Source organism: Megascapheus bottae, chromosome 4, assembly GCF_031878675.1.
Source record: "Megascapheus bottae isolate mThoBot1 chromosome 4, mThoBot2.hap1, whole genome shotgun sequence".
Taxonomy (NCBI): Eukaryota; Metazoa; Chordata; class Mammalia; order Rodentia; family Geomyidae; genus Megascapheus; species Megascapheus bottae.
The window spans coordinates 6,860,960-6,873,740 of record NC_143512.1 but is presented as its reverse complement, the minus strand read 5'-3'; the positions used below and the strand labels follow the sequence as shown (position 1 = coordinate 6,873,740).

At 41.0% G+C, this 12,781-nt stretch overlaps 1 protein-coding gene across 1 annotated transcript in view; it reads left to right on the top strand.

The window, feature by feature from the left end:
- The first annotated feature begins 1,358 nt into the window (after nucleotides 1-1,358).
- Nucleotides 1,359-12,781, top strand: part of Stk32a (serine/threonine kinase 32A) — a 121,656-nt gene continuing 110,233 nt past the window's right edge. The window contains exons 1-2 of the mRNA XM_090331086.1: nucleotides 1,359-1,488; nucleotides 6,933-7,078. Coding sequence (XP_090187212.1) covers nucleotides 7,027-7,078 — 52 coding nt within the window. The 5' untranslated portion in view covers nucleotides 1,359-1,488; nucleotides 6,933-7,026. The remainder of the gene's footprint in view (nucleotides 1,489-6,932; nucleotides 7,079-12,781) is intronic.

Here is a 12,781-nt window from a genome sequence, read left to right as displayed (position 1 = left end):
TTCACATCAATTGTTCCAACAGTGGGAGTCTAACAAAGACATTTCAGCCACACATCCTTTCTGTTGACCAAGGCTGTTTTAAAACTCTAATGTTTAAAAAATAATGGAAGAGCCAGGTGCTAGTGGCTCATGCTTGCAATTCCAGCTACTCAGGGGGCTGAGATCTGAAGTTATCATTTCCAAGGCAGCCAGAGCAGAAAATATCTTTGAGACTCTTACCTCTACACTTAGGTCTTAGACAGGAAGTGACTCAAGTGTTAGAGTGCCAGACTTGTTCAAAAAGCTAAGGGGTAGCAACAGGCCCTGCATTCAGGCTAACGCATGGATGGGTACATAGATAGATAGATAGATAGATAGATAGATAGATAGATAGATAGATAGATAGATAGATAGATAAAAAGAAAGTAAAGGAGGAAGGAAGGAAGGAAGGAAGGAAGGAAGGAAGGAAGGAAGGAAGGAAGGAAGGAAGGAAGGAAAGGATAAATATTTGGGGAAGTGATTTCCATCATGTCAGTCATTGCATAGACAAGTAGAAGGGGCTGCTAAGGAAGAATACATGGAAATTTCCTATGGGGTTACTCCCTACCCTCCTTCCCCCCTCCCCCGTTGTCCTCCTGTGTCCCCAGTTCCTTGATCCCTCCAGCAGAAGGCCAGAATAACAAAGATAGCAGGAAAAGCTGAGGTTGGGAGTCAGAAAACCCGAGTCTCTCCCAAAAGATTCTGTTGACCATATGTTATTCCACACTGTTCAAGTACTTCCTGCTTCGGTGCCTCAGTTTCCCCAGGGATAAAACGTGGACGTCGACCAGACCCTGGCAGTTGAAAGGTCTTTCCACTTGGAATCTGTAAAGATACTCAACGTTCTCTTGGATCTCATTTCCCCAATGGGAATCAGAACGAAGTCTTGTCTTTATCATTTATTCATTTATTTATGGTCTAGATCCACAGGCCAGGATCACCCCACCCACCCCCGTCCCCCGCCAGGACACCAACTCCTATTGATTCCTGGGTCTTTAACAAGGGTCATTTCAGGGGAACCTCGCCCCTGTCCAGGAAGTTGGGGTGCGCTCTGCGTGGCTCCGGAGTCAGCCAAGGCGCCACGGGACACCCACCGAGGTCTCGGAACCGCGCCCACAATCCTCCCTCCCCGCCCCTCCTGGCGCTCGCCGGGTCCCCCTGTCCCGCCTCTGCTCGCGACGCCCAGTCCCCAGGCGCTGGCACTCACTCGGGAGCCAGCCAGGGAACTGCGGGGCCGGGCGCCAGGAGGGGATCGCTGCCTGCCAGCTGCGCCTCGCGCCGCGCCGCCAGGATCCGCCCTCCCCGGGCTGCGCGCTCCACTCAGCCCGCGGTCCCAGACCCCAGCACAGCGCAGGTGCCCGCTGGGACCCCGGCTCGCAGCCACGCCCAGCCAGTGCCTCCCCGGGTCTGCTGGACAGCCAGGCATCTCTCTGAGCTTCTAGGACGAATTGGAGAAAGAACCGAGTCTAGGTGAGTACTGGTGCTGTACCCCTCATGAGTGGTATAGGGGGAGCTGGGAGTCCTCAGGGAGGAGAAAGAACACAAAGGTAGGTGGGTAACGTCACCCCCACCCCATGCCAGATGGGGGCAGGGGCCAGTTATAGCTATTTTGTTCCCCTACCTGCTTCTCCAGCCTTGTATCACTCTACCCATAGACTTCACTAAGTACCTGCCAGTACAAGTGTTTCTGCTTGTATTTATTTATTTCTCAGCCAGCTTTCAAACAAGCTAAACTTGCTTTTTAGTGGTTGGCTCTGACTCCACCAAGGTCTCCCAAGCTCAGGGCTGAAGAATTTACACAGAAAAGTGAAGTATGTTGGTTGTACTTGCACCATGGATTGCTATACAGCACTTAAAAAGAGGAGACCGGTGTTATAGAGATTAACAGGTCTGTACCTACATTCTCGAAATACTTAGGTAGATGGAGATGGCAAGATGTAAAAATGTACCTATTTCTTGATGCCTCTCACATGGCTTGTGGATTAAAAAAAAAAGCATAGAAGGGAACTTGTACACAGATATCATGGTTGTGGTTGTCTTTCGAAGGCACTCAGTCCTGCTTGTGGAATCGTGAAATAGTGTCAATGTTTTTTTATTATTTTAATATCAAACAGTGATGAAATAAAGTTGAAAAGCTTATTTTTTGACTGAGAGAGTTGCTAGCTTGGATGTTTTCATATTTCCTTTCTTTCTTATATTCTTAAATTGTCCTTGACTTAAGTTCTGTTTTGTTTTTCTAATGCAAACATCAAGTATGTCTGTGTACATGCTGTGACAATGAAATATAAACCATTCTCTCAGAAATTTCTACTTTCTGGTTTCTTGGTATATGCCCTCTCATTCTCCTAGAATTGGAATTTTCAGTATCTGGGAGAATTGGGGGTTCAAGGAAACCCTACACCTGCCAGGCCCCGCAAAGTCCACACCAAAGCTGAAACACTGACATTCAGAAATTCGTCTACTCTGAGTTTAATAATCTGATAATTCTCTGGGCCAAGGTAGACTCTGAACACTTGCAGTGCTCCTGCAGGAGAAATTGCTTTTCCTTTTATGTGTTTCTGTGCTTTGGGTTGTATTTCACTATTTACAGACTGTGTGCTTGATGTTTTCCTAATGTTTCAGGTACAGAACTAATAGCTGGAGAAAGGGTAGAGGATTCAGGAGGTTTTGTAGAAAACCTCATTGCTGTATTTAGCTCTACTCAGCAGAATGGAAAGAATGGAGTTCTGTTTCCCTGCCAGTGAACTACTGATTCCTTCCTGGATATGAAAGTATATTCATTTTTATTAACTCCGTGGGGAAGAAAAAGACATCAGTTCTAAGAGGGGCTGTGTATGTGTCACATACAATAGAGCAAGAGAATATTAAGCCACTGCCCAATACTTCAATTTACCTGTCCTTAAACTAAAGAGGGTTCCCCTTTGGGACATTTCCTTTCCTCTTTAAAAAAATTACTGGATATGTGGCCAACGAGATTCTGCATATCAGAATGAGACCCAGAAAAGTAGAAAATTTCAACAATACTCCTGCTTCTCTTCTCATCTGACAATTTGCAAAGTCAATGCTTGGTCCATCTTCCTTTGCAGGAAGATGAACTACTGGGGGGGGGGAATTAAAAGTGTGAAGAAAATGATAAAAAAATGGTACTACTGTGTTGGGTGTGTGAAAGGAACATGTACAATGATTTTAAGAACAAAATAAACAGGCTGTGGCCCAAGTTTACAGTGTAGTAGCAGTCAAGCGTCCTAAAAATTCATGGTTGGTTTAGAATCAATTCACTTTTCCTGAGGCTCTTTTTGGTTAGGGTTTTACAGGAGGGGACTCTGACTTGTTCTGGATACTAAATGTAATAAGAAAACTCAAAGGGTACTGGGTTTGCTTCTTAATTCCCAGTGAAGCACAAAAAGCATCCTAGGGCTCCTTTTGAATTCTGTTTGCCACGATGGTTGAAAGTTCTTTGAGTTTTTTAGCCCACAGATGCAGTGAAGCACATTCTACCTTCCTGAATCTACATCATGCCACTGTAACAGGCGCTGTAGCCACCTGTTACACCCGCTCCCTTCCCCCACTCATTTAATTGGTTGCTCCCTAATTTCTGACTCCTCCCCCCATTTAATGACTCTTTTAAAAGTCCACAGGGCACTTTGCCAGTAATTGGCTTTTAGTATGAAAAGTAACAATTCCTTAATTAATCTGCCTTCCAAATAAAGACTTCACTTAACATTTTTTTTTTCTGATGGAACAAACGAGCCTTTCTTCTACACGTCTTTAGGGGTTTTCCAAGTCTTTTTTCCCCCCCAATAATTTTTATAAATAAGGTTACCCTGGATATTTTTCGTAATTCTACTTTTCCTAATTCTACATTTCCTTCATGTGTTTAAAAAAAAAGCCTGAAATGATGTCAACCACCAAGTATCAAAAATAAAATTCAAACAAAGAATTATTATCCTGGTGAAAAATAGCAGGCACTAATAACTTTTTTGTATATATTACATTTCAAGGATGGTGTTAATTATTCTACATGCATTGTCCAAATTCAGGAGCCATTTTTGTTCTAAGCATGAAATTTTCTCATCATACCTGAGCTGAATTTTAAATCATGATTTTATTTTAAAAAGTGGGTATTTCCCGTTTTGCTAGATGCAAAGATCTGGTCTGCTGGTTGCAATATCCCAGCCATTTTGGGATCCCCGGACCCCTCAGCAATAGAGTCACTAGCACTCAGTGAACAGGAGTCAGTTTAATAGCAGTGCAGTGTCTACTCTCTACCATCGGGCTGATAGAGAGCAGCCTGGATCTTCCATGGGGCTGAACTTTTAAATGAGAGTACCACCCCCAGGGGGTCCTGTTCATCAGGAAAATACCACAGGCAGGTGGTCAAGAAGTTTAAGTATTTTTCCAATAAAATGAAAATAGAATTAGACAGCTAAGCCTGACACTGGTTGCATATTTTTGGTTGACAACAAACTTTTTTTTTTTTTAATTCCAGTTGTTGGGCTCGAACTCAGTGCCAGGGTTGTTCTCCCTGAGCGGGTTTTTTTTGTTGTTGTTTGTTTTTTGTTTTTTGTTGTTCAAGACTAGCACTCTACCACTTGAGCCACAAGCTTCACATCTAGCATTTTGGTAGTTAATTGGAGACAAGAGGCTCATAGACTATCCTGCCTGGGCTAACTTCAAACTAAGATCCTCAGCTCTCAGCTTCCACAGTAGCTAGGAGTAGAGCTGCGAGCCACCTGTTTCCAGATGGCAGCAATCTCTTTCTCTGAGCACAGTTACTTCTGTCAGATGAATCTAAAATCCCTGTGCCCCTTGCAGTGCACTGGTGGTCATGTTTGAGGTAGGTTTGCTCATTTGTATGAGCTTCCTGGTTCTCAGAGATAACAAAGCTTGTGATTCCTGAGAAAGCCTCTGATATCACGCGCTCTCATTCTAGTGCTTTCCATCTACTATTTTTTTTTTTTGGTGGGTTATGGGGCGTGAACTAGGCCTGGGCACTGTCCCTGAGCTCTTCAGCTCAAGGCTATCACCCTACTCTTGAGCCAAGCCCCACTTCTTGTTTTCTAGAGGTTAAGTGGAAATAAGAGTCTCAGGTCCTTTTGTGCCTGGGCGTGTTTGGAACCTTGATCCTCAGATCTCAACCTCCTGAGTAGCTAGGATTATAGGTGTGAACCACCGCACCCAGCTCCCATCCATTTTTGAAAGGGATTTTTACTACTCAGAAACATTTGAGTTTTTGAGTAATCAAAACTTGTTTAGCAGTTTTACTCCAAAAATCTGATCTATTGAGTTAAATGTATAGGGTTGTATATGCGCATAAATCAGCACATAAAGATAAATATAATTAGAGTTGAATGTGGTGGTATAGACCTGTAAACCCAACACAAGGAATTCAGTTCTGTGGTGCAGTGCTGGTGGCTCACGCTTATAATCCTAGCTACTCAGGAGGTTGAGATCTGAGGACCATGGTTTGAAGTCAGCCCACGTAAGATAGTCTACATGACTTATCTCCAGTTAATCACAAGTGGTAGAGACCAGGCTTGAGCAAAGGGAGGCTCAAAGAGGGTGCCAAGTTGTGAGTACAAGCTCTAGGAAGAAAGGAAGAGGAGGAGGAGGAGGAAGAGGAGGAGGAGGAGAGGGAGAGAGGGAAGGAAGGAAGGAAGGAGGGAAGAAAGAAGGAAGGAGGGAGGGAGGGAGGAAGGGAAGGAGGGAATGCAGGCAGGCAGGCAGGCAAATAAGCATTTTAAAGGCCCGGGGCCTTTTTCCTAAGTTACTTGGAAGACTGAGGCTAAAGAGTAGTGATACAAAACCCAGCTCAGACAGACACATCTGAGAGACTCTATCTCTAGTTAACTAGCAACAAAACAAAACACAACAACAAAACAAAACAAAACTGAACTGGAAATATGGCTTAAGTGGTACAGCACCAGCCATGAGCGATGGAGCTCAGCAATGAGGCCCAGAGTTGAAACTCTAGTACCATGGAAAAAGAAGAAGTAAAGAGAGAGAGAAAGAAAGGAAGAAAGAAGGAAGGAAGGAAGGAAGGAAGGAAGGAAGGAAGGAAGGAAGGAAGGAAGGGGAAAAAGAAAAAAAAGAAAGAGGAAAGGAGAGGGAAGGGAAGGGAAGGGAAGGGGAGGGAAGGGAGAAGCATATTTGGAGAAATGCAGCCACTTGCTAGTGTGGTGAAGCCTAATTTAGAGTTAGGTCCTTTTATGGTGTGGTACTTTCCCTAGCAGAGGAAAGATCGGCAAGTGCATTTTTGTTTATGATTAAGGAAATTAAAGTTACTGGTCACACAGCCAAAAGGAAATATGCAATCAGCATATTTTCTTAAAATATAGAGATTCACAAATATTACTTTATTTTAGAATTGTTGAAGTATTGCTCATCTCAAACTTGTTTTCATGCACAGGGAAATATTTTTGCTTTCTTTCTGCTTTGTAAATTCACAAATATTGCTGTTTTTATTGATGAAGCCATGCACTGGATTCTCCTGTGGCTTGATGTTTTTCTTTGTTCTTTTTTTTTCATTTGAAAAAAAAAATGTTCATACTTGGTTTTGAACTCAGGGCTTCATGCTCCAGATTTTTTTTTCCACTCACAGATGATGCTTTATTGTTTGAGCCACATCTCTTACTTCTTGACGTTTGGGAGGTTAATTGGAGATAAGAGCCTCGTAGACTTTTCTACTCAGGCTGGCTTCAAACTTTGATCCGCAGATCTCTTTCTGAGTAGCTAGGACTATAGATGTGCCTGGATGTGGTTTGATGTTTTATGATTAATAAATTCATAATATCCAAGATAGAAATTTTGAGTGGAACAGTATAGATTCATATTTTAGTCATAGTCTATTCCTAACACATCCATTCTAGACCATGTTGTAAGAATACTGCTGCTTTTTGTTTTTTTTTTCTTAGGTATACAACTCTTTCTGGAACGTCTTTTGAGCAAGGACAAGGGTCTTCTACAGGATAATGAAACTGAAGGGCCCATGACAGAGCAGACTTGATTATGGGAGCCAACACATCAAGCAAACCTCCAGTGTTTGATGAAAATGCAGATGGTAAGACAGGCCAGATACTGGCATCAAAAGCTGGATGTTTTTGAAATTCAACTACACGCTCCTAGTTTTACAAGGAAAATGTAAGCATGGTCTACATATAAAGTGTGGGCTTTAAAAAAAATGGCAAGAGGAAGCTGAAGAATTCTGTGTGCTAATAGCTGGGGTGTATTCCTTCATTTCCTGAGGGACCACTGGAAGCTTTCTCAATTGATGCTTCTATATCAGTGTGTTCATTTGTCCAAAGGGAGTTATGTTTTGGATACATGATGGCTACTGATGTGGTTCATTTCTTGAATAAACAAATGATGTTTCTCTCACTGTGGACACGACTACCATTGCTAACTTTATAATGTAGTACTTTCCCTAGCAGAGGAAAGACTGAAAATTTCTTAGCGCCTCAAATGGTACGTGAATAGCAATCCATACTCATAATAGTAAGCAATAGACCTATTCTAGGTAGGTGCCTTGTGGCTGTGCTTCTGGTCGTAGACACTTTTCAAACAGTGTGAGGTAATAATGAAATAAATACCTAGGGATGGTGGCTACTCAAGGATTTGGGTTTGAAGCCAGCCCAGGTAGGAAAGCCTATGATGCCTATCACCAATAAACCATCAAAAAGCTACAAGTAGAGCTGTGGCTCACGTGGTAGAGCACTAGTTTTGAGCAAAGAAAGCTCAGGGACAGTACTCAGACTTGAGTTGAAACTCCAGGACTGGCAGGTACACACACACACACACACACACACACACACACACACACACACACACACACTCTTATTGGAGAAAAGGGAAACTTTCATAGCTGGATTCAGCATTGCAAGAAGTACAGGGTAAGTACTTATTCCCTTCCTTAACCCAACCAAGCATGCAGAGATGAGGTCTGGGCCTATCTCAATTCCCTCAGGGAATATGAGCACCTTCTTGACATTAGTAGGGTGGCAGTAACTTGTACGTTATTTGGGGAAAAGAAGGTCTTCAAGTCAAGATTTGAGTCACTCAGATGTCGAGGACAAGTTTCCAGAGTAATCACTAGTGAATTCTACCACTGAGGGAAAGAAGGAACTAAAGCTCTGGAGATCTTGGGCCAGTTCTGTTAACTGTGAGTCTGAAGGAGTTTAATTCTCTTCCTTCATTTCCCCGATCAGTAAATTACAGAAATCGGGTAACCTTGATAATCACTTCTTATCATTTTGAAGTTTTAAGATCACTGGGCAAAAGTTGGAATCAACCTTTGAATCTAAGTGACAGTTCATTGTTGTTTGCACATTGAAAGCAGAAGCTATAGTAACAACAGCTCACGCAAGATGGATGTATTATTATTATTAATTATTAGTGCAACAAGCTAGGTACATCTAATCTGGGCAGCCTTTGTGGTGCTAAGAGTTACAATTTTTGGCTCTGACTGACGTATTCACCCATCTCTCGTCCTCTCGTCTTAGCATCACATCCAAATTCTAGCTATTCTCCAAAAGCGAGCAGAGTCAGGGAGGTGTCCTTCTCTTCTTTAAAGGAACTGACCTGACCTGCGTGTCACTTCCATTCACACATACCTACCTAGGAAATGGAACTTGTTATCTTGGGTGGCAATGAACTTTCTGAAAATAAGTGTGTTTTTTATTATAAAAGAGGCAGGGGCTGGGAGTTGGCCTAGTGGTAGAGTGCTTGCTTAGTATTCATAAAGACCTAGGCTCGATTCCTCAGTGCCACATACACAGAAAAGGCTGGAAATGGTGCTGTAGCTCAAGTGGAAGAACTCTAGCATTGAGGAAGTCCAAGGACAGTGCTCAGGCCCTGAGTTCAAACCCCAGGACTGGCAGAACAATGGGGGGGCATGTTAGGGGATACAGTAGTGTATCATGCTTAGGGAACAACTGTGCTTCTGTGGTTGAGGGACATGATCTTAGTTTAGAATATTTGGATGAAGACACTTTTAAAAACCAGATACAAAATTGGGTGCTGGTGGCTCATGACTGTAGTCCCAGCTACTGAGGAGGCTGAGATCAGAGTATTTTAATTTAAAGTTTGCCTAAGCATGAGACTTTTATCTCCAATTCAAAACACACACACACACACACACACACACACACACACACACACACACACACACACACACACAAGTGCAGCTATGGCTGAAGTGGTAGAGAATCAGTCTTGAGTTGAAAAAGCTGAGGAACAGTGCTTAGCATCCAGTATCAAGTACATAACTGTTCATGATGTCTTTTTTATTCTTTTTCTTTTTTTAAAATATTTTTATTGTAATTAATAAAAGGGTTACATGATATTTGCCAGATAGAAGGTGCATTAATTCACATACATTGATACCCTTTCACATGTCTTGGTACCCATTACCCTCCCGCCATACCCCCCACCCGTTTTGGTTTTCCCCCCTTCCCTATCAAATTTCAAATAACCAAATACAAATAAATTCAATATATCAGATACCAAAGTGAGATACTGTAACAATATGAGATACCAACTTTCCGATATTCTTATTATCCTTGAGGAGTTGTCATTCACCAAAGCAGTTTATGAATACAGTGTATCTTGGGCAGTGTCAACCCTTTCACTATTCTCACTCACCCCATCCTCCCCACCCCTTCCCTTACTTATTTTAATTTTAGGGGACATTTTGAGGCTTTTATTTTTATTTATATTTTGCCATGTAATAAGGCAGTCTATGTGTACAATACACCTTGATCTGTATCACCATTTCAGCTTCTTTACTCCCATTCTATCCACTCCTTCCCTTTGCATTTCTCCACGTTATATACCATTAATTGTTAGGCTGTCTTATTTCATGCTTTTCACTAGCAACTACCTTTATAAAGTACTACACAAGATCTATAACATGGTATCACTGTAAAGATCTTCACATTTTTCCCCATTCCTATTTTTCCCCTTTCTTTGTTTTATCAGGTAGTCTAAGCAAGAATATGGAGTCTGGAGATGGCCTATGATTTTTTTTTCCATCTCTAAAGTGGAAAGACAAGTAGAATTGTATTGCAGTGATTGGATTCCTCATGTGTCCTGTGTTTTCTGAGCAATGCTAAGATTAGGCAAGTCTTCATAGAACCGAGTAAAAACGGTACTCAGCCTCAAGCTTGTAGCTTGTGGGGATATTATACCATTTGATGGTGCAAGTACACTTGTGTGCTGAGAATACATAGCCAACCCTTCTCAGAGGGTGCTCAGTAGATTGTGACAACTAGAAAAGAGGCACTGCTTTATAGCTGCCTCCAAGAGACTTGAGAAAACAAGCAATACACAAACAAAAATGAATACTGAACTAGAGTTAGGCTTAGTAACGGGACAGATCTTTTTTTTTTTTTTTTTTTTTTTAACATTCTGTAGGCCGTTATCTCTTTGTTGTCTACTCCTGAACTCAATGGGAAAATCTGTTGAAGTATCCATAATGGGGAGAACTGACCATAATCATAAGTCCATGCTTCCTTTGGGATAATCTTCCAAGTCCATTCACCAGAAAGCAGGGGAGATAGAAGGGCAGTTTACCTAGTATGAGCAATAAAGAATATTGCACAAAATGAGGAACAGAGGAGGAAATGGGAAGGTTTCACCCTGTCTCTCTGTAGCCTGTGTCCTTGTAAACGAATGCACCAATCAGAAAATTTCAGATGGTGTTAAAGTTCCCTAAGGAAGGGAGTGTTGAGTCGAAGGCCAGGGAAGTGAGATTTGAACCTTCGAAAGTAGAGAAACTAGCTCGGCAATGATCGATGACTAGTTCAAACTCGGAGAAAGCCAGGTGCCAATGGTTTGTGCCTGTGATTCTAGCCACTCAGGTGGTTGAGATCTAAGGATCAAGGTTCAAAGCTAGCCCAGGCTCAAAAGTCTGTGAGAATCTTATCTTCAAGTAACCACCAGCAAACCAAAATATCACTGTGGCTCAACGTAGTAGAGGACTATCCTTGAGCTGAAGAGCTCAAGAACAGCACCCAGATCCAGAGTTCAAGACTCATGACTGCCAAACATGCACACACACACACACACACACACAGAAAAGTAAGTCCAAACACAAATCATGAAAAACCAGGGAATGAATGGTTGCCTCTAGCCTATAATTTTCTAATAAGTATGAGTTTGTCCAAGGGGCTGTATTTAATTTACACATTAATTTGTTTATAAGGTCATTGAATTTGGTAAAGGAAAAGGATGCGTACTGGGAAACTTATTTTTTTTTATTTTTTCTTGTAGGGGTAATATATAGAGGGGTTAAGTTATATTTGCCACATAGTAGGTACGTTTCTTCTCCCACATTAATACCCCTTTTCATGTTTTTGTCACCATTTCCTTCCCCCCAGGCCTCCCCTCATCTTTTCCCCCTTCCCTTTCCTATTTCAAATAAACAAATAAATGTATATACAATATACCAGGTAACAAAGTCAGATATGGTATAACAATATGAGATTAACCAAAGGGCATTGAAGGAGAAGAGAAATAACATAGTACATTAAGAACAACAATCACACAATATACAGCTCTTGTTTCCATATCCTGGAGATCCTTTCATTTAGTCTCATCCTGTATGACCTTATGTATCTAGGTTTCACACTATTGTAATCCTCTGCTAGGAGAGTCCCAGGTGTGTACTGATTATTTCAAATGAGGGAAACCATTGAGCCTATGTTCCTTTGGGGCTGGTTTACTTCACTTAATATGATTTTTTCCAAGCCTTTCTATTTTCTTACAAATGGGACAATGTCATTCTTTCTGATGGCAGCATAGAATTTCATTGTTTATAGTTACCACAAAAACTTATTTTTTTATTCAGTAAATTTTATATAGCTAATTTAGGTTTTTGTATAGCTCCGGAGAGAATACAAGATAAATTTTTAGGACCAAGAGATTGGCCTAGTGGTAGATGCTTGCCTAGCATGCACCAAGACTCGGGTTCAATTCCTTTGTAACACATATATAGAAAAAAAGCCGGAAATGGTGCTGAGGTTGAAGTGGTAGGGCTCTGGCCTTGAGAAAGTCCAAGGACAGTGCTCGGGCCCTGATTTTGAGCCCAGGACTGGCAAAAAAAGATAAATTTTTATTTTATTGCTACAGAAATTCTGATCAATAATAAATAAGAACAGTGAAAATATAGATTAATTCAAGAACATTTATGTCTTTATCATTTTACATCCATATTTTTATATGAATATTCATACTGGATCCAAATCCAGAGTACTAACATGAACCAATATAATTATTTAACTAGTACTGTGGAAAAGAATTCCAGTTTGTAATGAATAAATATTGATATTTCCTTCAAAGGATTTGAGAAGAAAATCAAACCAGTTTACCCAAAGTTATGCTTCAAAATCTTGGGCTATCATAAAAAGAAAATCTCCAAGCCTAAATTATAAGTAAGAAATTAATTTAGAGAGACAAAAACCTCCTACTGGGCAAGTTATTTGATTGTGATAAGCTTCATTTTTCAAATGAATATTTTACAAGTAATAATGATCATCTTTAATTGAGTAATTGTGATGATTAAGGAAAATAATGTAACAAACTCTTAGCAATGTGATTGTCATAAAGCAAGCAAGCAATTAATACTAATTAAAAGTAATGTTTACTTGCATCAGAGTGACTTAGCATGAAACTCTTGAAGTACTTGAAGTTCTGAAAGAAATAAAATTTATGAAATACATTGTAATAGGTAACAGAGTCCATATGATATAATTCTTATTGAATTAGA